The sequence below is a fragment of the Macaca mulatta genome, chromosome 13 (assembly GCF_049350105.2).
Source record: "Macaca mulatta isolate MMU2019108-1 chromosome 13, T2T-MMU8v2.0, whole genome shotgun sequence".
Classification (NCBI taxonomy): Eukaryota; Metazoa; Chordata; class Mammalia; order Primates; family Cercopithecidae; genus Macaca; species Macaca mulatta.
In genome coordinates this window covers 77,820,161-77,845,549 of record NC_133418.1, presented here as the reverse complement: position 1 = coordinate 77,845,549, position 25,389 = coordinate 77,820,161, and the positions used below count along the sequence as shown (strand labels likewise).

Genomic DNA, 25,389 nt, shown 5'->3' with positions numbered 1-25,389 from the left:
GGGGATTGCGGTCGTTCAGACAGGACTTGCTCGAGTGCTGGGGGCTGAGGTGGGAGAAAGGTGAGGGGCAGACCCTACAGCCTCAGACGCTATGCTGAGGACCTAGACTGGATTCTGTGAGCCCTGGGACCACTATAGGGCTGGATTTGAGAGAATCCAGGTGACCTTCCTGCATCCACTAGACCCCCAAGGCGCAGTGGGAGCAGTTTTTCACATTGCAGGCCACAACCTGTTAGTGGGAATGCAAGATCTATTTAGTGGGCTGCAGCCAGCATGTTACAAAACGAGGGTAGAGGGAGAAGGAAAATGGAAAACCTCAGTGTTGATTGCACATCGGAGAGATGGGTATTGTGTCGAGAAACTTCGGTTTTATGTCAGGGAAGTATGTGTGGATACTGGGTTGCAATGTGAGATGTATTTCTCACTATGGCTCACACTTTTAAAAGCTTTAAAACTATTTCAAGGCACAGAAGGCTGATTGGAAGTGGTGAGATTGGCTGGTGTGGTCATCAAGGCTCAAGGTGAGGCAGGCCAGCCTGGGGTCATGGTAGTAGGGACAGAGAGGGGAGGATGGAATCCAGCATTGACCAGATACAGCAAGTGAAGCTGGAAAATTTGAGGCTGACTCAGGTCAGAAAGTCACCAGCCCAAGGCTCCTGGGCCAAGGTCACACCTTGTTTGAGATACTCAATCTTGGTACCCCTTTGGTGGTAAACTGGAAGCCCAAGTTGCTGGGGGGAAAGAGGGGAAGGGACTAGGGGAAAAGGGATCCTCCTTCCTTTTTGTTGATGTCCTGGGCCTCTAAAGTCCTGGTGTTACAACTCTAACTTTTCACTCCAGTTGTCGAATGTGTTCAAATAAAACTCTAGCAGGCAGCTCCTCCTGGGATCTGCTGGTATGCTGAGAGCATCCTTCTTTGCAAGCTAGGCTGGTAACAACTCTACTTCTGCCGTCCTCCCACCAGGAACATCGTGAAGGGCATGAGAGAGCTCCGGGAGGTGCTGCGGACTGTGGAGACCAAAGCAACTCAGAACTTCAAAGTGGTAATGTGGGGTGCTGGCGGTGCTGGCTTATTCAGGAGTCAGTTTTGGTGGGAGACAACAGAAGTCCTTGCAGGGAACCTCTGAAGCAGGGGTGGCAGTAGGTCTCCTGCCTGCTCATGGCAGAGGTTGGTAATCAATCTCAGCATCCTTTCCCACGCAGCCAGGGATGTGCAGCCTCCTTCTCCCTGTAGCACCGCAGATAGCCCCGATGTTAAATCAGATTTCAGATCTACTGCCAGCCCTTCCCTGGGCAAACTGTGTTGACAAACTTGCTACCACCACTAGCAAGGTGCTATGTGAACTTTTAGGGATTTGTTTGCAATCCTAATAAATAACAGTGACCCTGCTTGCCTGCCCCAACACAGGCCTGCCCTCCTAGGCCTTAGTTCGTCCAAACCAGAGCCACAGCTGCTTCTCATGCTCTAATTCTCAGTCAAATAATCAGAAAGGCACCTGGGAGAGAGAGCTGCTGTGCCTGTGGCATTATGCTCTTCCCAACACTGCAAGGGCCTGCTGAATACTCAGAGTGGGGCTGGGCTCCAAGGGGTCAGGAGAGGGAGAAAATACTCCTCTTGTCTGGGAGAGGAGAGAAGAGAAAAGATGAGGTAGGAGCCGTCTGAGGCCAGCAGAGGGGTGGGAGCCCCAGTGTTGGAGGGACTGAAGGAGCAAGGGGGCTCCCTTGGGAGTGGGTTTGGGGGGCCTACCCAAAGGGCCGCACATTGCAAGGGGGGCAGATTTAGCTGGGTGATGGGCAGAGGGCATTCTAGGTCATGCTGGGCTAGAGCTGACAACTGTGTCTGGGTCTGAGTGCTTCCCTCTCTGCCAGATGGCGGCCAAGCACCTGGCGGGGGTCCTGCTGCACTCCCTGAGTGAGGAGTGCTACTGGAGCCCCCTGTCCCACCCTCTGCCCGAATTCATGGGCAAGGAGGAGAATTCTTTCGCCACGCAGGCCCTGCGGAAACCTCACCTCTATGAAGGAGACAAGTAAGTTCTGCCTGCCCTGCTGCACCTCACCAGTCTCACATCTTGCGCAGGGTTCTGTCCCCACTGGTGGCTTTCTCTTCGCCCCATGCTCTCCTCCAGTCTCCACTCAGCACACTGCCAGGCAGCCTCCTCAGTCTCAGCAGGAGCCAGATCAGCTAGAGAAGGCAGGTGTTGGGGTCCAGGTTGTGGAGATAATCCTATAAGGCACTCGGAGGCCAAAGAAATCGTTTGGAGGTGACCTGTCTTCCCAGTAGTCCTGTGTGATACACCTCTCTCACTTGTGCCGTTCCTCGAAGGTGGGGTCGCTCGTTGCAACAGCCATTCCCTGCGGTGCTGGTGCTGAGAGGAAAATTTCCTCCCCAGGAGCGTCCGTACTATTCCAGCCCAGCGGCCGCCGCCCACCGCGGCCTTTCAGATCCAAAACTCTGAGGCATATGGTATCCGGTGCCCATGAATTATGCAGGAAGGGGTCACCTTACCGGGCTGGTGCTGACTCCAGGGCAGAAGGCTGGCATGGTGGGTCAGTGGTGCTGTCTGGTGAGGTGCGTGCTCTAGCCAGGCCTGTCATTTGTGTCTTTCAGCCTCTACTGTCCCAAGGACAACATCGAGGAAGCCCTCCTGCTCCTCCTCATCAGCGAGTCCATGGTAAGCTCCAGGATGTCCTTCAGCGGCCTGTGGCCCTCTGACCCTGTGGGGAAGGGCTGTGGGGCCCAGGTACAGGCCATCCGTGACCTACCCAAACTCTGTCGCCCAGGGATACTCCTAAAGTAGATGCTTCTTGGCCCTGGGCCCCCATACGGCAAGTCTTGCTCATTAGATTTGGGATTGGCTATAGAAGGCTTCATTTGGAGGCCTGCATTCTGCTGCCGAACAAGTAGAGACTGAGTGCCTGGAGCCACACCCACCTCTTTTGGGATTAAAAAAATGATCATCAACAAGGTCACAGTAAAATGTTACATAGCTGTGTGCTGGGTGCCGTGACAGATACGAGAACATGGCAGGTAGGGAATGGAAGGAATGTGCACTTTGGAGTCAGAAAGCCTGGAATCAGGTTCCAGTTCTGCATGTTAGCTGAGGGCTGGGGCACATCACTTATTTTCTCTGAGCCTCCGTTTTCTCCCCTGTAAGATAACAGTACTCACAAAGGTAAGCGTGGAAGGAGTTCATTTATTCACGCAACAGCTATTTATTGAGCATCTACTTTGTGCCAGGCCCTACTCTAGATGCCAGAGATGCTGCAGCAAACAAATGGAGAAAAGTCCTTTCCCTCATGAGCTTACATTCTAGTGAAGAGAAGCAGGCAGTAAATAATTAATCAAAAACTACAATATGCAGGGTGTCCACGCATGAGTGCTATGGGAAAAGAACACAGAGCAGAAGACGAATTGTGCTAGACAAAGCACACGTGAAGTTGGCTGTTTAGACTTTTCTATAGGACCCATTGCTCATGTCCTAGGCAGGAAGATGAGGCAAACGCACCCATGTGGATGCACGCACACACTCATGCATGTGCACATATGGTGGCCATGGTACCAAGGAATGTTTGCCCAGGGCTAAGCACTTTGGAGGCTCAGTGTAAGGAGAGTGCAGTGTGGCTGTGTGGTTGAGGTGGTGGTAAGATGAAGGATGGACTGGACTTGTCCAAAGAGGGCACAGGAAGAGTGGGACAGGAGCAGCAGAAGCCAAGCACAGAGAAGTCATCTACATGGTCAGGTCCAAGTCCTCCGACCAAGGGGCCCATCAGAGCTGGTGAGCTGGGAACCACCGGGTTGAGAAATTGGTTTTTTAAAAAACAATGCATCTGAGAGCAGTGTATGGATGCGGAGGTTGAGAAACCAAGACCCCATGAGCAGGATCCCTGAACAGCCAGAAATGAATGTTCCCTTGGATGTCTGGGACCTTGCGATGCCAGGGCTTGCTTAGATAGCGTTGGTAATCAGATTACCTCTGGTGCCTCAGGCCTCTCAGCAAATGGGAGCAGGCACTGGGCTGTGGGACAGAGGGATTGCATCCTGCCTCAGCTGGGGCTGGTCCGTGTTGGATCTGAGAGTTTCTGTGTAGGGTGTGGATATTTGGATGGGATTGCCAGCTGGCCAGGGTGTTGTCCTAAAATGTTTGCCTGTGAGGTGGGTAAGTGGTTGCCCAGGGGAGGGGCCATCTCACTGGTTAGCAGCTGTGGAGATAAGAGGCACCGTGTGCCACATCTGATTTTCATGGGAGAACAGTGTGCTTTTTACTTTTAAAAATGGGCCCTTACTCTGACCACAGACTGAATCCTGTACAGACCAGTACTCCCATCCCCTCTCCGCCATTTTACCACATCCACCCTCCAGTGAGACTGCACTGGAATCACCTGTCTGGAAACATGGGTTTTTTTGTGGGTTTTTTTTGGTTTTGTTTTGTTTTGAGACAGAGTCTCCCTCTATTGTTTAGGCTGGAGTGCAGTGGCGCAATCCTGGCTCACTACAACCTCTGCCTCCCAGGTTCAAGTGATTCTTCTGTCTCAGCCTCCCGAGTAGCTCGGATTACAGGTGTTCGCCACCACGCCTGGCTGATTTTTATATTTTTAGTAGAGACGGGGTTTCACCATGTTGACCCCGCCGGTCTCGATCTCTTGACCTCAGGTGATCCACCCACCTCAGCTCCCAAAGTACTGGGATTACAGGCGTGAGCCACTGCACCCAGCCTAAACACCGGTTGTTTTGTAGCCTGTGTGTACTGAGGCTTCCAGTGCAGTTTACAGGTAGGTGGTGAAAGGCTGAAAACAGGGTCATCTGTTAGGTCCTTTCTCAGCCAGGGAGGTTCCAAGCTGATTAGGTGAGCATTATGTTCACCTAATTGAAATTGCCTAATTTTCAATTGTTTATGACCTACAAAAACAACAGTTTCATAAAAGTTCACTCTAATACTATATGTTCCCATCTTACAGATGACGAAAGTGAGGTCCAGGACAGGTATGGCTGTTGGTCAAGGTCGTATACTAATAAGCCTTGAAGCCATGACTCAAACATGTCCTTCTCCCTCAGCAGTTTCCAAGCCCCAGGATGCAGGGCTCCTGGACTTCCATCCTGGTGCTTCCCTTGTCCACTACTCTGATCCCTGGTCTTCTCAAGTGTAAAAGGCCAGGGAGGTGACTTTGGGGATCAGAGGGCTTTGTAAAAGGGACAAGCCTGTCGGGGTAAGGATGGTCCTAATTTTTCTCCTGGTAGGGAGCAAGGCTGGGCTTTGTCTTCCCAAGTCATTTTCTGTAGCCTCTGCTTGATCGAAGTCCTCAGGACAGAGTTCAGATGCCTTTCAGTTAAGGCTGTCCACCCACTCCCAAACCCTCCAAGCAGAGAATGGCCTTTCACAGAAACATGGCCCATGCTTGGAGCCAGGTGGGTTTTCCTGAGTATGCGTTCTCTTTCAAGCAGCTCTTTCCCTTTTGCACGACAGTGTGGCCGGCAGCCTGCCTCAGAGACTAGGGGTTAGAGGGTGGGTGAGTCTGGGTTGGCTGGCCAGGCGGTGTCCTGGGAGATTCCCTGTGGCACAGGAAACAGGCACTGCCCAGACACTGTTTGCACTGAGGCTGGGAGGAGGCGCCTCTTGTGGGGCTGGCTGGTTTGTTTCCCCTTACACCCAGCCTGTTAGACATTCAGAAACTTGAGGGATTTGGGGGAGAGTGTTGGCAATGTGCTTAGCTTTAGTGTTTCGTCTGCGGTGACCTTTTCCCCGGGTGCTGGATCTGGCCTCTGTGGCCGGGAATGGTTTCTCCGAGTGGCCAGACCTGCCATTTCTCCTGCCTTTGTTTTAAATTCTCCTTCCTTCCAGTCTCATTCTTGAACAGTGAGAGGACTAGGGTATGGGTTCCACTCTACCAGCTTCCCAAGCTCCTGCCCTGATACCACTCAGCTGAACCCCAAGCCTCCATGCACCTGTAGGGTTTTCCTCATCCCCCTTTGATATTGTCTGGGTTTGGCTGCAAATGATGGGCTTGGAGAGAAACCTCTAGAACAGCAGCTGTTGGCCTTGGCTGCTATTTAGGTTCTCCTAATACCTGCAGAATATGTTATGCTGCAGTGAAAGCTTTTCCCGCAGAGCCAACCCAGGAGGCATCATCATCATTGCTTCCACCTCCAGGACATCCAGAGCAGCTGCTGCAGGAAGCAGTGTTTGCAGTGTTTGCAGGCTTCCTTATTTTGTGGTTTGGAACTCAGAGGATTGGCTGTGTGGTATGGGGCTGCTACCTTGGATATGGTTTTTATTACAAGCTGACTATGTGCGATCAGAATGAATGAGGGAGACCTTGTCTTTCCAGAGGTAAATAGAAACCTTACTAATGCTTTCACAGGAATGGAAGGAGGATATGAAATATAACTGGTTGAAGATGATTTGTGTTTTAGACCTAGTTTTGAGTCTTTGGGGCCAAAATGGCATTTAAAAATCCACCTACTTATCATTGATTCATTCATATATCCATTATCTACACACTTTCCCATTTATCCTTCTGGCCATCTACCCTCCCATCGTTTCTCCATCCACCCATCCTCCTACCCACCATTCATTCATCCACTTATTAATCCATTCATCCACCATCCATCCATCCACCTATTAATCCATTCATCCACCATCCATCCATCCACCCATTCATTCATCCATCTACCCACCCACCACCAACCATGCATCCCCCTACCCATTCATCCATTTATCCATCCACCTCCCATTCATCCAACCACCCTTTCATCCATCCATCTACCCACCATTCATGTATCCACCTATTCATCCACCTATCATTCATCCATCCACCCATCATTCCATCCATCCCCCATTCATCCATCCAGCCACCTACCAACCCTGCATCCACCTACCATTCATCTGTCTATCCATCCATTCATTTACTCATCTATCCATCCACCTACCATCCATCCATCTAATCTTGTTCGAGCAGCTACAGCATGCAGGACCATGCTCAGCATTGTAAAGACAATGATTAATTGTTCAATCATAGTTCCTGTCCCAAATGGACTCCCGTCTACTGCAGTTTGTTCCCAGGGATGTGGAGGAAATCCTGGTCCCCAAATCAGAAGGAATGATCCCAGTCTGCTGAACCTCAAATGTAAATTCTTGTTTTTGAAAGAACTGTGTATCAAACCAGCCTGATTTTCTGAAACAGTTGGGGAACTAGGAGATACAGGAATCTTTATTATTTCTAAAATACTGATCTGGGACATAAAAATATGTGCTAAAGTAAACTGAACCCTTGGATCCCTGTTTCTTTTCGCTAGCGAACAAGTTGCTGCTCTTAGAAATGGAAAGGGTACAGAGCCCTGGTGTTGAGGGAGTGGGGTGGATAGGTAAGTCTCTGAGTCCTGGGACTCTGCAGATTAACAGACTTTGTGCCATGCCCAATGCTGGGCATCTGGCTATTTGAATCTTGAATTTACCATTCACAATCTATGTGGCCTGGGTGAGCTTCTTACCACCCTGAGCCTCGGTTTTCTCATCTGTAAAATGGAGCTAATAAGGTCTCTCTTGTATGACTTTGGTGGATTAAATAAGAAAATGAACGTGAAGGTGCCTGGTACATTTTGGTTCTTCAATATGTGCTCATTTTGTCCTGATAAATACTTGATCCTGACTTAGTCATTTTTGAAAACATTTATGTTCAGGTCTGATTGGGAGATAAATTGGATTAAGGATGCCATTCAGTTAAAAAAACAAAACAAAACAAAACAAAAAGTGCTTCCTGGGCTTGATTCCATCAGGGATTCAGCAGATGAGCACAGATTGTTTCAGCTTTTGGGATCTGGTTTGCTCCAACACAAGGCCCTGCTCTGCTAAAGGCTGAAGCGGTGAAGGGTTTGATAACACTGCCAGCTTAGAGCCCTTGGTTCAGTGGAGGTGGGAGAGCCTCTCTCTAACTGGCGGAAAGAGCTGTTTTTTCTGCTGCAGGAGCCTGATGCAGCAGGAGCTTGGAGGCTGGCATGGGCCTGGCCTGGGTCGCTGGGTGGATGGGACATGTCACAGAGCATGTTATTTCTTGGCTCTGTGGACTGGCAGCTCAAGAGCCAGTGGTAATTATGTCTGCTGATGGGGACGACAGCACAGGGGGAGCATGACAGTGTCCTCCAGGGAAAGGGCGGGTGCTGGGTACAGATGCTGCCAGGAGACTTGTTTCCGGGGTAATTTTGCAGAGGGTGGGGGTGGCAGCAGCAGGCCCTGAGCCTTGTCCCTTGGCCAATGGAGAGCCTGTTTTTGAGAATGGGGTTGATCAGGGCCTTGCTTGGACTTGTTGCCCAAGGAGCATGTTCTTTGCAGAGAAGCAGCACCCAGGGCCTGATGGGGGAAGCCTGACCTTGTGTTTTGCTTCAGTTCTTTTATAAGCAGAGCTAGCCCAGGGTCTCTCACGGCATGGATGAGGCTATTGGACACTTCCTCGGAGGTACCTGGAGGCAGGGAAGGAGCCAGAAGTGAAGTCAGAATGTCTAGGCTGTAATTTAGGTCCCAACCCCCTGTCTCGTGTGCATTGGAAAGCTTACCTGGTCTCCTATCTGTAAAGTCTTCCCACCTGTAGAATAGGCTGAGAGTACACAGAAGATTGTTGTGAGCGTTTTGAGATGCCGTACAGAGGTACAGAGCGTGCTCCACATGGTAGTTCCCTTTCCTTCTCTTAGACTGGAGCCCTGTTTATGACCAGAGTTAGAGAGGAGAAACAGGGCTGGGCAGAAGGAGAGGTTAGTGCTGCCTGTGGTGCTACAGCCACCAAAGGATCGGGACTGGTCTTGTATCTTACTAGGTTGGAAAAAGCTGGCAGAGGAGCCCCAGGCGTCTAGAGCTCAGGCAAGCCGCAGCGGTCCCAAACTGGCCGACTGAGGGAACGGGGGGTGGTTCAGCCTCAGCTCCGTGGGACCTTGCGCAAGGTAGTTCACCTTCTGGGGCTCAGTGTCCTTATCTGCAGAGGGTGGGGGGCAGTCAGTGATTTCATCCCTGCCCCACCATGGGGTTACTGTGAGGCCAGATGAGATGGTGGATGTGACAATTCAGCTTCTAAAAGAGTAATGTGGGCCAGGAGCGGTGGCTCAAGCCTGTAATCCCAGCACTTTGGGAGGCCGAGGTGGGCGGATCACTTGAGGTCAGGAGTTCAAGACCAACCTGGCTAACATAGTGAAGCCCTGTCTCTACTAGAAATAGAAAAAAATTAGCCAGGCATGGTGGCGGGTGCCTGTAATCCCAACTACTCGGGAGGCTGAGGCAGGAAAATCGCTTGAACCCGGGAGGCGGAGGTTGCAGTGAGCCGAGACCGAGCCACTGCACTCCAGCCTAGGCAACAAAAGTAAGACTGCCTCAAAAAAAAAAAAAAAGTAATGCGTGTCACACACATAGGGCTAGCTATTTGACCAAGAGTAGTCCCTGCCTTAGGTTTCTCATGGGCCAGCCTGCCTGAGGCCTTTCCCTAAGGTCCCGTATTTGCTTCATGGATACTTGGTCAAAGACCAGAAATGTGTTATGCTCTCAGTGCTGAGCTGTTGGGTGATGGGTGTATGGGGACTAGCGTGGTTTCTTTGGCTTCTCCTCTTCTGACCTGCCAGAGGGCTTGCAGTGAATATTCTTTAGTCTAGGAGGGGCTACCCTAGGAGAACAGCCAGGACAAAGGCTAGGAGCAGGACAACTACACAAGCGCTAGATTTAAATCCTGGGATTAAATGCATGGATTAAACAGAGCAGTGCATCCCCAGCACTGGGCAGCCTTGGGGTGGGTGTGGGGATTATGGCAGTGCACACTAGGCAGGGAGAAACCAGAGGAGAATATTCTGCCATATTCTAAGAACTGAGAAAGAGACGGTGAGAAGATTTAGTGTTCATGTATTACTTTAAAGGTCACAAGTGCATTCACATCTGTTACTGCATTTGATCTAGAGGATGTTCTAATGAAAGCAGGTCTGAGGCCACCTCAATGGTGGAAGGGAAAGAATGTAGCTGGGACTAGGTCAGAGCTACTGCCAGACCATGGCGGTACACCATGTGGCCTCAGGGCAATGAGCCAGGGAGGAGGGAGCAGGACAGCTGGGGGTGCTGGGAGGGCACTGATGCTCCCATAGTGTCTGAGGCCCTGGCCCCTGAGCTGCACATGAATTTTATTCTGCTGTGGCTTACCCACCAGCCCCCACGCCTGCCTTTTCTCTGTCCCATTTCCCCCTACCCCGCCCTGTTGCCATGGTTACACACACAGGCACTGCCCAGCAACCACCAGGACTATTTCACTTTGGCCCTGCCCCAAAACCATAGTAACCACTCAGCCCACTTCCACTTCTGGCTGGGGAATCACAGCCCTCTCTTGCACAGGCCCCAGTTCGTACAAGTCCGTAGGACCCCCAAGGAGCCTTCCTGGCTGTCTGCCTATTGAGGGCCTATCACCAGCCTGAGGATTTGTGCTGCTGCTGCTGCCGCTGCTGCTAGACTGATCCTCTCTTCTGTTCCTATTCTTCTGACCTAATTAACGCCCAGTTCTGAAAATTCACCCCTCCCTCTGCCAGACACAAATTCAGACACTGTTCTCTTAAAGGTCAAGGTCTAGGGTGGACAGGGGGAGGTTTCCACTCCAGGCCCAGAATCTTTCTCTCCTGAGTGTCACACCCTGCGAAGGCAGGTTGAGTCAAGTTCTGTGTGTGCGGCTGTGCCTGGGGCCAGGAGTCTAGCCGTGAGCAAGAACTGGTGAACCAGATGGGGGCATATGGGCTGCGGTATGGGCCGGGTGGGGGAAGGACAGGAGAGGCCTGACCTCTCCTGGTGAGATGAGTCAGGGATGGTGCTGTAAGAAGGTGGTCCTGAATGGAGTTTTGAGGAGCTAGAAGGTGTCCAGGTTGACAGAGGGAACTGCAGCATGACCGAAGATGGGCCATGGTGACTATAGGGACCAGCAAGGGGTTCCATGTCACTGGAGAGAAGCTGGCCAGTTAGGCAGCCCCAGAAAGGAGTTTAGACTTTATCCCGATGGCCATAGTGATGGCTCGCAGCCCACTATCTCCTGAACAAGACGGGTCTGCACGGGCAGGCAGGCGGGTCCCCAGACCCTGCATGTGTCCAGCCAAGCTGCTTCCCACCCCTGCAGACTGCCTGTCCCCACTCCCTCCCATCAGAACCTCTCACTCCCACCAGAATTCCAGGTCAGCTTCCACTCGGGGATGTGCATTCTGTACTGCTGCTCCTTCCTGTTCTCCCCACAGACAGAGCCTCTGTGCCCCATCCTCTCACTCCCGAGCCACTCCTGCCTGGTGGAGGCTGCCCCTGTGGGTCCCCACCCGGGATGGCCAGAGCTGGGGAGCTACTGGAGGTGGCAAAGTGGGGCGGTACATTGCCAGGGATAGAACAAGGGCTGTATTCCTAGTTGGCTCAGGGGACTAGCTCCTGCCAACCCTCTCCCTAGAATTTCTTCTCTCTTCCTGTTGGTGGCTGTGTGGGCGGACTTCACTGGGAAGGAGGGGGATTTCTTGGCACCTTCTTTCTCCACTCCTCTCCTTCAACCCTTTGGAGCTCCTGAGTGGCTCCCGTTCCGCAGGCTGACTCCAGAACTCAGCCTTGCCGGGATTTCCGGGCATCCCGGCACCCTCTCCTGGGCCATCTGAGTCCATGGGGGCATGGGCAGCACTCACCAACTGTGGCAACGGGGCAGCCATCAGAACCCCTGACCACCAGTCTCTCAGTGACCAAGCTGTCCCCCAGAGTGAGTCACCTCCTTGGGTCTTGGAGGTGTTTTGGCTTCCGGAGGCCTCTAGGAGGACACACTCCAGCCCTGCACTGCGGGACACACCCAGAGCCTGTGGTCTGGAGGCCTCAGGGGCTTGGGCTGCTGCCTCCAGCCCCTCACCTGGAGGAGGGGAGAGCAGTCCTGCTCAAGGGAAGCTATGAGGCCCACTTGCTGCACAGGAGGGATGGGGTGGCTCTGATGAGGGAGATCTGGGTTTTTAGGGCTGGCAGCTCCTTTTTATTCTGTTAGGAAGGCTGAGTTCTTGGTCTTGAGGTCCTGTGTATGGAAGCAGAGGAGGGCAAGTCCCATTGCACAGAAGGAGACTCAGACAGAGGGAGGGAGATGCAGGAGAGAGCCCCATTTGGCAGAGGGGAATGGGCAGGAGAAGGGAGAATGCTGGGGGCAGCCAGCAGCAGCATCTGCCCAGAGCACAGCTCTGCCCAGCTCCCGCACAGCCCTTGGAGTGGGGATGGGGATGTGACTGTTTCTGGCCCCAGAGTGTCCTCTGCCTAAATCCCTGCCCTGTGGCTGCTCGGAGGCGCCCATGACCCCTGCAGTGGGGGAGCCTCTCCCCTTCCACCCTGTCTCTTTTGCCGCCAGCCTGCGTGTTGTCCCCAGGGTACAGAGGTGGGTAGAGGGGTGGGACCACCTGCACAGACCAAAGAACAAAAGAATCCCACATCCTTGATGGGGGGCTTCTGGCTTGGTGATGAGGAGCTCCCCTCTTGGAATTAGGCAGAATTTCCCACTCATACAGCACATTTCCCTCTCCTACCCCCACCCCCAGCAGCCATCTGGCAACTCTGTGAGCTACTGAAATCCTCGGCGCTGGATGCCAAGAGCACAGTTCTTGAGTGTGGGGAAGCTCTCCCTGGGGAGGGACGGAGGAGAGTTTCCATGGTTGGAAGGAGCCTGGAGAGGGTCCAGGCTGGACACAGAGGGGAAGGGAAGGGGGGCTCTGGAAATGTCCTTGTCAAAGCTACTTGAAAGACTGAAGAGGAAGAGAAGAGGGCACTGGGGGCCACAGCCCAACCTCCCCACCAAGCGTCAAGCAGCAGAGCCACCTACCCGATCCAGGCACTTTCACATCTTAGCCGAAACTCTTGCTGTAATTGTGAGAATTGCAAACACACCAGGGACTGTTCCATAAAATGACTGGCCTGTGCTCCTCAAAAATGCCAGTGTCATGAGAAAAAGGTGGAGGGCCTCTTGCAGATGCAAGGAGATTAAAGAGACATGGCACCCAAATACAAGGTATGATCCTGGACTGGATCCTGGAATGAGAAAAAGTAACTGACTATAAAGGGCAATAATAATTCTATAGAGAGAGGAACATTGAGGAAGGGTTTTCGGTTATGAGACTATTCTTGCAACTTTTCTGTAGGCTTGAAATTTTGTAGAATAACAAATTTAATACCAGAAGCTTGACCCCTCAGAACTGCTCCCTCACCCAACCTGGGCTAAAGGTGGAAGATTTTCTCTCTTGGAGAGAGCCTTTGTGGAGATGAGAAAAGGCCGTTTCTGAGAGCGTGGCCGTCTTTCTGGTCTGGGTCAGTGGCAAAAAGGTGATAGTGTCTGGGCCAGCAAGGTGGGGGCCCCTCGAAGACGGACACCTACTTATCTGCTGTCCTCACTCTTACCCAAACAATGTCCCACCCACAGGCCACTCGAGACGTGGTGCTGAGCCGGGTGCCAGAGCAGGAGGAGGACCGGGCAGTGAGCTTGCAGAATGCTGCAGCCATCTATGACCTCCTGAGCATCACGTTGGGCAGAAGGGGACAGTATGTCATGCTCTCTGAGGTACGGCCGGCCATGCAGCCCATCCCACTCCCCAGAGTCAGGCAGTCTGTAAAGGAAATCAGATGGAGCCATTTGTCCCTTCACCTGTCCCTCCCCTGCCAGGCTGCTCTGCCGCTTTGACCTTGGCAAGTTGTACAAGTCTCAGCTTCCTCACTGGTGAAATATGGGCAGTTAGAGAACCCACCTCACAAGGTTGTTGGGGAGAGTGCATGTGAAAGGCTGAGAACAGCGCCATGCACAGTAATAATAAATGTTCCCTGCTATTTTTATTGCATGTCTATGTTTTGAAAGCACTTTCACAAATCTTACTCCATTTGCTTTTTGGTATCACCCTGTGAGATCATTCACATGTTAAGGAGGTGAACTGAGAGGGTGGGAGACTTGAGCAGGGTCACACAGCATGCCAGAGGCAGGAACTGGGTTTCTGCAGGGTGTCTCCCAGGAGCCAAGTGCGGGCCTCCTGCAGCCTCCCAAAGGCAGTGACTTGGGCAGTGACTACCCTGGAAGGGTGTGGGTGGCTGGGGTGTGAGGACCCCTGGTGAGTAAGTGCTGACTATCTCCCCTCCCCAGTGCCTGGAGCGAGCCATGAAGTTTGCGTTTGGAGAATTTCACCTTTGGTACCAGGTGGCCCTCTCCATGGTGGCTTGTGGGAAGGTAAGGTCCAGGGGGTGCTAGGGGTTGTACACTCACCCTCAGGGGGCTCTGCTGAGGTGGACGGAGGGGTTTTCTGGCCAGGGGAGAGGGTGGGGACTATCCTGCAGCTGGTTTGAACCTCCAGGAGAGTGAGGGGCGTGGGGTGGGCTACACAGACACCTTGTGTGAATTCCTGTCCACATGTGAGCTATGAGTGTGCCGGTGTGCAGGTGTGAGTCTCTGGATGCTTTTCTCTGCACGTGCGTACATGCACGGGAGCACTGTAACCTCTGTGCTGAAGAGCTAATAACGTGACGGCATGTGGCGGACATGAGGTGTATCGAGGGGAGGGAACGTTGTTCCATGTGGGCTGTAGCTCTCATCCTGTCCACTGAGCATGGCGTCAGGAAATGGCCTGCTTGTGGACTGGAGACTTGCCTCGGGGGAATCTTAAAGGGTGGAGCAGAGCAGCAGCACCCACAAGGGAGTTTGTAGGGAGTACTGCATGATGTATGGGGCCAGGAGCACCTGGATGGGGACAGGGCCCGGCGGGATGCTGCCCAGAGCAAGGAGCACCGGGCATGAGTTCGTTCTCTATCCACCCAGCTCCGGTGCCGTCACCCCTGCTTTCTGCTCCGATCAGAATTATACTTACATAAGCCTCTATTTTAAGCAGTGACATGAAAGGAAAACCTTTCTGGAGCTGAGTTCTGAGGGTGTTGGGGCTGAGGATGCTATGAATGCAGGAAATAAGGTGGCATGAGCTTGCAGATTGTTCCAGGAGCTGTAAATATCCAAAGCCCTTTCATGGGGCTGAGGGAATTCCTCGCCCCCCTGGCCCATCTGTGCCACGTTCCATTTCTGGCCCCGCAGCCGTCTCTCAGGAGGGCCCTCCCAGCTTGCCAGTGCCTCCTCCACGCACGAAGGGTGTGCCAGCCAGCTCGGGGCCTCAGCAGCCGAGGCAGGCCAGGTCCTGGCAGGGAGGGGGAAGAGGAGCAGGTGCTGCAGCCTGACTGTGGGGAGAGGCTTTTTGGGGAGCCTTCGCTGTCCCCATCTGCTGGGCATGTGTCTTCCCAAACCTCTATACTCTCCCCCATCACATCGGACACCTTGCAGAACATCTTGAAGTCACAGCATGATCTCCTTGGCTTTGTGCTTAACAGGGTCTTGTTGAGGCTCAGGGAGAATTCAGAACACAGGGCAAGGCCCTGGCCCTTCAAGGGTTAGGGAGTGAGAGAAACCCTCCTACAGAACTGCAGGCAAAGGAGACAGCGTGGGCAATGGTGGAGGGGGTGGAAAAGATGAACTGGCAGTGGGGATGGGGACAGGAAGGTATTGAAGGCAGCGGTCAGCCTGGGGTAGTAGGGACAGGGCTGGGAGGAGGTGGGGCTGGAGCTTCCATGGAGCCTGGGCAGACAGCTCACAGTGGCATGGGCCTGTTCTTCCTACCTCTGGGAAACACAGAAAACCCGTCTAATCTTGGGACAGTGGAGTACAGGTGGGAGAGGCCTAGGGCCAGAGCAGTGAGTCGAACCCTTCTGTGGGTCATGGACCCCTTTCAGGAGGTAAGAGAAGCTGAAGACTTCTGCTCAGAAAAATTAACTGCACATGCAAGTTAGCTTTAAATCCGAGAGAGGCTCCTAGAAGCTCTCCAGTCAGTCAAAGGTGTCGTGATAGCCTGGGAGGTAAGGAGTCTTCTGCCTCTGACTAGCTGGACTCAGAGAGATCCAGACACAGCCTGGCACCATCCCAGCATCTAGGGAGCTGGTTTCATGACTTGGCTCCTTCACAGACCAGCAAGGTGGCCCCAGGAGTGGGCTTGCATCAGGGAGTTGAGATTGGCCAGTTCCTCATGCATGAGGCTCCATGGGCTGGAGACACTGTGCGTTCGGTGTAGCAGGAGATTGTTCTGGAGAGCATTCTCCACCCGCCTTGGGAACCCTGCCCACCAAATCAGTCTGCCTGATTGTCCCAGGCAGCCCTCAGGGGTGGCCAGACCTTGCCTTTGCTGAAAGCGTAAGGTGGAATCGAGGGCCTGTATCTGTGATTGTGCCCGAAAGGCCTTCCAGAAGGTGAGTCTGGGCAGTTGAACCTGCAGGAATAATGGATGAGTTCCGTGGCGTGATTTAGGTCGTTCCTTCTCTTGGTCTCTGTGCGGCAGTTGCATTGGCTGTGTTGCTAGGTAACCAGCATGACAAAAAAAAAGCTGCTGCTCCGGCTGCTGAGTCCTCAGATGGCTCCTTAAATAGCAGCGTTTTTTGGTGTACATGGGGGTGGGGTGGAAGGGGGTGGAATGCAGAGGGTCAGGGTTAGAGAACCCTGTATGGCAAGGATCCAGAGTTTAGCAGCCATGAGAAGGAGGCTGAGAAGCCTGCGACTTGCTAGGGTGTGGATGGAGGGTCTGGGGAGGGACTTAGAGTGGTGTTCCCAGGGCAGGGTCTCAGGAGGAGGTAGATAGCCTGACAGTGCCTTCAAGCCCCTCATACCCCCTGGCATCCGCCCACACTGGGTACGCTGTGGAGTCTCCCAGCCTGCAGGAGCCGGTCACCTGCTAACACCCTTTTGTGCTTGGCCTCCTACCCTCTTGTTTCCAGAGAGAGCCATGGGGGTGGTGGCCTTTGTTGTCTCTCCCACCCTTTCTGTGGGGTCCTTTGAGGAAAGAGCCATGGCCTCATCCCCTTTCCTGAGTGACCCCACAACCCCTAGCCCAGTACTGGGTTCAGAGCATACCCTTGGCAAAGACACCTGCAGTTGACCTAATAAGTCTGAGTCAAAGCCCAGGGAAATCTATCACGTCTGGGTTGAGAAAAGCTCTTCCTTAGATGGCGGGGAAAATGGGAGGCCAGCTGGAGGGAGGCGGGGTGTCCAGGGTGGACACAGACCATTCAGATCCTAGCTGTGCACCTGCCAGTTGCTCATACCCTGCTGTGGACAGGGGAGCCTCCCAGAGCCTCCATTTCCTTCTGTACCTCCAGAGCTGGGGGGATATGAGAGCTAATTAATGGGGGATTGCTTGGCCCACAGTAGGGCCCAGTATATGGGAATTGTCATAGTTACACACAGGTACCTGCAAACCTGGAGGTCACACAGGTACAGGGGTGTACACACTGGGAGGATTACTGCTGAGTTTCCTGGAAAAGGTTCCAGCCCAGAGAGAGAGAGAGAGAGAGAGAGAGAGAGAGAGAGAGAGAGAGAGAGAGAGAGTGTGTGTGGGTGTGTGTGTGTGTGGGTGGGTGGGTGGGTGGGTGTGTGTGTGTGTGTGTGTGTGTTTGGGGTGGGGGGGCGGTGGGCAGGGAAACAGGAAACAGGCCTCCTTTCTGGCCACAGTGGTCATCATAGAGGCAGTGTAGGGTAGTGGTTAGAGCCAGGCTACGTTCAAACCTCAGCCCAGCCATTCATAGGCTGTGTGGCTTTGAACAAGCTACCTAACTTTGCATTTCAGTTTTCCCACCTGTACCAAGTAAAGTCAGAGTATCTACATCATAAGACTGCGTAAAAATTAAATCACTTGGTATTTAAAACGCACTTAGAACAGGGTTCTCCAACCTCTTTTCTGTAATGGGTCAGATAGTAGACGGTTTTGACTCTGCAGGCCCAACAGTCTTTTGCAACTATTCCACTCTGCTACCGTATCAGGAAAACAGCCATAGACAGTATGTAAATGAATGCACATGGCTGTGTTCCAGTAAAACTTTATTTACAAAAATAGAGTGCCAGATTTGGCCTGTTAACTGTGTTTTGTCAACCCCAGACTTAGGACAATGCCTGCATATCCCAAGATCTGGATAAGTGTTTGCTGCTGCTGTTCTTCTCATTACTGTTATTGGTAACATCCCTGTCTGGCCGTGGCTGCCCACCACCTCAGCCCTCCTTCACACTTGGCTGTCCTCAGCACGTCCAGTCTGAGCCCTGAAGCCTGGGGGGATCCTCAGATTCCTGTCTGGAGGTTCTCTCGGGCTCTGCCAGTTTAGAATATCTCCGCTTCCTCTCCGCCAGCCTTTATACGACCCCCAACCCCTGCCATTGGCCATGCCTCCGGAGTCCTTATTTATTATTATTATTTTATTATTATTATTTTTTGAGACACAGTCTCACTGTGTCACCCAGGCTAGAGTGTGGTGGCACAATCTCGGCTCCCTGCAACTTCCACCTCTTGGGTTCAGGCGATTCTTGTGTCTCAGCCTCCCGAGTAGCCGGGTGTGGACACACGCCTCCACAGCCGGCTGATTTTTGTATTTTTAGTAGAGATGGGGTTTCACCATGTTGGCGAGGCTGGTCTCAAATCCCAAGCTCAAGTGATCAGCCTGCCTCAGTCTCCCAAAGTGCTGGGATTGCAGGTGTGAGCCACTGTGCCCAGCCCTCATTTAGAGAGCCCCTTTCTACCTCTAAAATTTCTGTGCTTGAAATTTGAATTCCTTTTGGAGAGCTTCCATTTGTTGTCATGTTAGCGGTCATCATGTTACCTAAGGAGCAAGGGTGACAGCTTCTAATCTTCAGATGAGGAAACTGAGGCCCAGGGAGGGATTTCTCTGCCCTGGCCCTCTTCCTGGCTCCTGAGAGCAAAGGGATACAGAGCAAGGCTTGGTTGTTTGGGGAGCTCGCCCCACTGTGGGCCCTTGAGATCCAGGGCTGTGAGTGACAGTGTTTCCTGCTGTTTTTTCTGCAGTCAGCCTACGCCGTGTCCCTGCTGCGGGAGTGTGTGAAGTTGAGGCCCTCGGACCCCACTGTGCCCCTGATGGCCGCGAAGGTCTGCATCGGGTCCCTTCACTGGGTGAGTGAGCTGTGAGGGCAGGGCCCAGAGGCCTTCTGTGGGGAGGGTGGCAGCAGCTGACTGTGAGTGGGGTGTGCACGTCTTGGCATGTATGTGAGGGTGCATGTGGAAGGTGGAGAGGATGGGAGCTATCAGGCAGATGGGCCTGGGCAGGGAGAAAGTCTCTGAGAAGCCACCAGCCTCCATCTCCAAGGCAGGGTCCACTGACTCAGGATGGTGTCTGGTTTGCAGTTCAGCCTTGAACTGTGGCCTCCAGAGAGTGAAATATAGGGAAGTAGAGGTGCCCCCCACCTGCCCAGCAGCAGGGTAGTAGGTAAGACCTTGAGTTACCTGGACCAGCCCCATCATTTCTGAGGCTTCAGATGATCTTAGCATCTAATCTCCAAGGGGTGCAAGGCACGATTCTTGGGGCAGAGCTGCTCTTGGCGACATGGGAAGGTGGTCTTTTCTGTAAGCCCCTCTCCTTCCTCTTGGCTCTAGCCCTCCAGGGCCCTGCCCTGTGCTCCGCTGCTTGCTTACTGCTCTCTGCAGAGGCAGCTGAATTGTTAGGAGGCTATGGCTCCAGGTATGCCCGCTCCCCAGTTGGAGGCCTTTACTACAGGCACCTAAAGACCCCCATGAGATCAGCAGCTTGAAGTAGTGAAGGAGAACAGGGCCAGGAGCCCAGGTCCCCCGCCTTGCTGTGGTCCTCCTGCCCCGGGTCTGCTCAGAGGCTGCTCCAGGCCTATGGGGGCTCTTGGGCCACGGCACTGGGCCCCAGCAGTGGGGCCTCTGCGCAGGTATCTGTTCCAACTGGGGGCTCACTTCTGGACAATCTTTGCTTTCTTCAGTCCCAGTCAGCTTGCTGATTTCAGCCTCCTATTTCTACCCTCTCAAGCAACACAGAGCAAGTGCATCCTCCCTCCCACACAGTGGCTATCAGGCCCTTCCGCACCCGCATGTCCCCAGTTCTTTCATCTCCTCTCTGGGCCCAGGGTCTCCTAAAGTGGGCACTTCCCCTGGAGATGGCCTCCCTGTCTTCCTGTTGGCCTGACACCTTCAGCCACCCCCTCACCATTGTGTGCCCAGCTTGTTCTAAGGCAGCAGGGGCCAGGCTCTGGGTGCATACAGCAGGTGCTTCATAATTGGCAACCTTTACAACTCTTCTTGCCACTTTCCCTCCTGTACACAAACAAATCATGGATTCTGGGGAGGGAGGCAATGAGCCTTCCACAAATTCCATGTTCCAACCTTTCTTCCCTAGGATTGGAAACTGGCCCCATCCCTCTGCTGGGTCCCCTCCTCGTCATCGCAGCAGGGCTCGCCTTGTCTCTGCTCCAGGGAGTCAGTCCTCCCAAGCACAAAGAAGCTGGGTGAAAAGAGCACCTGTCCCCTTTTCCACCTGGTTCTCAGATCTCTGTGTCTGCAGTGCCCCATCCCCTCTGGCTGATCAGGAGGAGGGGAAAGTGTGGCATCTGGCTCGTGTTCTTTATGCTGTCGTTTAGGTTGGGGAGAATTACATGAGATCAATCCTGTAATAGGCTCTGGGCTTTTGGAAGGAGCAGTGTAATGAGGTAGTTAAGAGTTTCACTGCCCACTCACTGGGTACTCTAGAGTAAGGCACCTAACCTCACTGTGCCTCAGTTTTCCCATCTGTAAAATGGAAACAGTAAGTCATACGTCTCCTCAGGTGGGACATAAATGACCAAGTAGGGAGAGGGCTGGACAGGTCAGGGAGGCATCATGGAGGAGGCAGCCTCAGACTGGACTCAGAGGGCAAGGGAGGATACAGGAGGGTCAGAGCCAGGCCTTTGCTTTCCCCTGCCTCATGAGTATCAGGGAACCCTTGGTTCCCAGGTCTTTTGGGGAAGACAGTTGGCACCCAGAGGTAGGGAGACCTTGTGAGCAAGCACTTTAGATGCGGGCGGCCCATGGGTGCTGAGCATATGCAGCAGAGGATGGAGATATGAGCCCGAGTGTGCAGAGCGGGTGGGCTCCCCGACCCCAACTCAGGCCGCTGCTTGCTCCCTGGGCTTCTGAGAGGGGCCTCAAGCTCATCTCTGAGATGAAGCCCAAAATACCCATCTCTGAGGGGGTGTTGCAGGGGAGGGCATCTGTGCCCCTCAAGGCTGCCAGCTCTGAGGTAGCTGTGGGTCCACCCAGCCAACGGCCGCCCTTGCCAGGAAGCCCTAAATTTAGGTCTTCCCACCATGCAGGAGCTGTTTCCCTCAGCAGCATAATTACAGTAATTATGTGCATTCAGATTACATGGTAATAAAATTAGGATCAAATCAGTCCAAATTGAAATCAGATGAGTTAGGAGCAAAGTAATCAATGACAACATAAATAGAAAAGCCCAAAAGGAAACTTAAACATGCAGACTTGTCATCAGAATCGAGGAGAAGAAAGGGTGAGCTGTTTAACTTCGGCTGGGCAGCATATTTGGGTTTAGGGGCTAGTTTGAGCCAGGGTTTAAATCAGGCACAGGCTAGAGTGATGTCCCACAGATGGCCTGGGGGTGGACTCCTGGCAACCTTCCCTGATCTGGAAGCTTCACCCCCTGCACTTCCTACCTGTCTTGGATACAGATCACGTCACGTTGTGATCATCTGTGTTTCTTGAGTGCAGGAATTATCTGTCTTTTCTTTGAAACCCCAGCCCAGGGTTCAGTGCCTGGTGCTCGCTGGATGGATCCTTCTTGCTGATGGACACATTCACTTGGCAATGAATTCTGTCGTATGTGGCGCATGACTTCCCAACTAGATGGGGAACTTGCTCACTTGCCATGTCTCGCACTCTGACCCACTCTCCCCAACAGGAAGCCTTCATATAGTAGGTGCTATACTAGTAACTGACCAAGCGACACACACCTCAACTGGCCACGAAGGGACGGGATGAGGGATCTGTATTTGGTTTGGGGGTTCTCCCAGCACTCTGCAGCTAATTCTTGCTCCCTAGGTGGCACTGTAAAGAGAGCAGGCTGTGGGGTATCCAAGGGTTCTGAGAAGGTAGGCAACAAGCTCCCCACAAATTTCGTGTTTGAGCCCCTTCTCGAGGACTGGAAACTGGCCCCATCCTTCTGCTGGATTCCTGCCTCACCATCCCTAGTTTTACAAACAGGGTCAACCCTGTACTCTCTGTTCCCGAGGCCCACAGTGAAAAGAATGGGTCTGCCTGGCAGGCAGGGGGTGTTTGTGCATGAGACGGGGCACAGATCCCAAAAGGCGGCTCACACCCCCTTCGTCTCCTGCCTTCGCAGTTATTCTGGCTCACATCAGCCCCCAGCAGGCCCCGCCAAGCCCCATGAGCAGGGGACAGAAATCTGGGGGTGGACAATTTGGCCTGGGTTGCAGGAAGAGAGGCTGAAACTAGGACATTTGAAAAACGAGTTGTGCTGGGTGAAGCTGGACTGGGTGGCCACATGCCCAGAGGCGGAGCACCTGCTGTTCCCACGTCCTGTCCTCATGCCCAGAGCCACTGTTGGATACCCCACACCCGGTCTGGGTCTGAGAGCAAGGTTGTCTCTTGGAGATTGTGGCAGGCAGAGAGATGTGCATGGTCACGTGCTGGCTGGCTGATTCGGGGGTTTACACCAGGGTGGGAGTAGCTGAACAGGGTTGAGTTTGGAATGGGAGAGCACTGACCCTGCGGCTTAGCCTGAAGCTCCCCTTGGTGAGGGAGGGCTTCCCAGGCTCTGACTCAGTGACGCCAGAACTGAAATCAGAGAGGCCTGCATGGCAGCCTCCTGCCTTGGCATGCCCAGCCTCCTGCCGGGGTCCCTATATTTGCAGCAGAAGGAAAGAGAGATGTAAATATTTTTTTGTATCTGAATTCATTTAACTTAAAAAGTTGAAACCTTTACAGGAGGCAAAGAGGATAGGCTATGCATGTGTGGTGTCACACAGACAGGAGAGGAGTTGCAAAATGGAAACAGGGCATGCTCATCATTGGAAGGGTCTCTGATGCCATCTCTCACCTCCTTCCTGAGGAAGGCAGCAGGGGATAGTGGAAAAGTGCATAGGCTTTGGAGGCAGAGATGGTGGAGTTCAAATCTCTGCCTACCCATGTACTCCCACTTACTAACTGTGTGACTTTGAGGGAGTAATTTACCCTGTCTGTGCTTCAGTTTCCTCATCTGTAGCCTGGAAATAATCATGTCCACCGTTATAGGGTAGCTGTGAGTATCAGAGATGACATGAAGAGTGCCCCCACGTAGCACGCTGCGGGTACCTGAATGGTAGCTATCACTATTGTAGCCCCTTGAAAATAGCAGGCACACAGAAAGGATGCACCTTTATGTTTTTGACTTCATTTTTCGAATTCAGGGGTGGGTAGAGCCAGGAAGATGGATTAAGTGTTGATGAGGCAGGGGAGAGAGAATGCCAGCCCTCCTGCCACCAGCTTGTAGAAATTGGAAGAGTGCCTACTCCTCCCAGGGAGAAAAAAAGGGGATTTTTTCACCAGAGCAGCTAACAGCAGGTTCCGGGCTCTGTGGGAAGGAGCTAAGGAGAAACTGGAGGTGCTCTTAAAAACTCTGCAGGCTCAGAAATGAACTTTCTCTAGTTCCCAGAAAGAGAGGAACGAGGGTGAAGATTTCCAGGGTAAACCTCTTTGGCTCACTGCAAGGTGAGGTAACCCTTGAAATGGAAGGCAGTCCTGTGAATTAGCAGAGTGTGTGAGCAAGAGGCCAGTCTGTGTAGGGACCAAATTCAAGACACTGGAGAGACAGAGAAACTTGTAAAGTCACAGGAAATTTTTCCTTACTTATGTAACACAAAAACAAAGGAGCAAAACATTATGTCCTTCGATGCATCCTTTTTCCAGAGGGTCAGAGAGGAGAAACATGAAAACCTACAGAGGGCTGTGAATCAGCATCGGGAGACTGGGGTTGGAAACACAGCTCTGCCACTTCCTAGACAGGTGACCTTGGGTAGGTCGCTTCAGCTCAGCTCCCTGTGCCTCCGCGCCTTCTGCTGTGAAACACCGATGCCATCAGGTAGCTGTGGTGCTGTGAAAATGCCAGGGGAGGCCTTCATCACTGTAGAATTGCAGGTGAGAAGGCGGGGAAAGATCTTCACCTGGGTTTTAATGGCGAGGTTCCATGGCTGCCCTAGATAAAGAAGTCATTCAAGAGCAGTGTATCATTGGGAGAAGGAAGGTTGAAGAGAACTCTGGAAACTCCTCACCCTAGAAGTATTTTGATGAGCAAGGAGGGCCCGGTGCTGTAACCTGAGCTTGCTGCAGAAGCAGCAGCCTGGACTACAGAGCCACCAGCTGTTAACTTGGAGGCCACAAGGAGGAAGTGTCTGGAGACAGGAAAGGGCACATGAGGTGCTAGGCAGGGAGGAAGACGACTGGAGTAGAGCAGAAGGGCCAGCGCTGGACCACTCCGCAGCCATCTGATTAGAGCAATGTTTCTGGATCGCAGGTGGAGCCCATTCGTGGGTTGTGAAATAGGACTCTTAAAAAAAAAAAAGAGAATTTGAGGCCAGGCGAGGTGGTTCACACCTGTAATCCCAGCACTTTGGGAGGCCGAGGCAGGTGGATCGCCTGAGGTCAGGAGTTCGAGACCAGCCTGGCTAACATGGCAAAACCCCATCTCTACTAAAAATAACAAAAATTAGCCAGGCGTGGTAGCAGGCACCTGTAATCCCAGTGACTCGGAAAGCTGAGGCAGGAGAATCGCTTCAACCCAGGAGTCGGAAGTTGCAGTGAGCCGAGATCGTGCCACTGCTCCCCAGCCTGGGCAACAATAGCGACACTGTCTCAAAAAAAAAAAAAGAAAAGAAAAAAAATTTTTGAGACTGGTGTGGTAGCTCATGCCTATCATCTCAACATTTTGGGAGGCCAAGCAGGGAGGATCGCTTGAGCCCAGGAGTTCCAGACCAGCCTGGACCACATAGTGAGACCCACCCTGCCCCCTCTCTAAAAAAATAAAAATAACAAAATAAAAAAAAAAAAGTTAAAAATCAGCCTGGTGTGATGGTGCAGCCTCCCAGCTACTTGGGAGGCTGAGGTGGGAAGATCACTTGAGCTCAGGAGGTCAAGGCTGCAGTGAGCCATGACCATGCCACTGCACTCCAGCCTGGGCTACAGAGCGAGACCCCATCTCAAAAATAAAATAAAACCTTGAAATAAACTGTAGATTATCAGAGAATAGGACAGGAAATACTCCAGCGTATTACCCAGTGGGGTGAGTGGACCCTGGATAGGGGATAGAAAGCTTGACCAGCTCAGTATAGTGTACTGTGTGGGGCTGCGGAGGTGCCAACTTATCCACATGTAGAGTCACTCCTTCTCGGTGGCTGAAGATCTGGCTGAGAGACAAAAGGCAGACAGTAATGTCTACTCTCTGGATTCCAGAGGGTCTTTGATGCCACTTCCCAATTTGTCAGATCATGTAGCTATGAGGAACCAGGACTATACTCAGATGACACTTGCCATCTGAGATTTAG

At 52.8% G+C, this 25,389-nt stretch overlaps 1 protein-coding gene across 6 annotated transcripts in view; it reads left to right on the top strand.

Moving 5' to 3' along the window:
* TTC7A (tetratricopeptide repeat domain 7A) overlaps window positions 1–25,389 on the top strand; it is a 153,846-nt gene that overhangs the window by 72,335 nt on the left and 56,122 nt on the right. For 5 of the 6 annotated variants that reach the window (XM_077959626.1, XM_077959629.1, XM_077959628.1 and 2 more), the window contains 6 exons: window positions 965–1,043; window positions 1,870–2,027; window positions 2,609–2,672; window positions 13,414–13,551; window positions 14,122–14,205; window positions 18,851–18,955. In XM_077959626.1, coding sequence (XP_077815752.1) covers window positions 965–1,043; window positions 1,870–2,027; window positions 2,609–2,672; window positions 13,414–13,551; window positions 14,122–14,205; window positions 18,851–18,955 — 628 coding nt within the window. The remainder of the gene's footprint in view (window positions 1–964; window positions 1,044–1,869; window positions 2,028–2,608; window positions 2,673–13,413; window positions 13,552–14,121; window positions 14,206–18,850; window positions 18,956–25,389) is intronic. The other variant, XM_028831692.2, reaches the window with a different exon arrangement.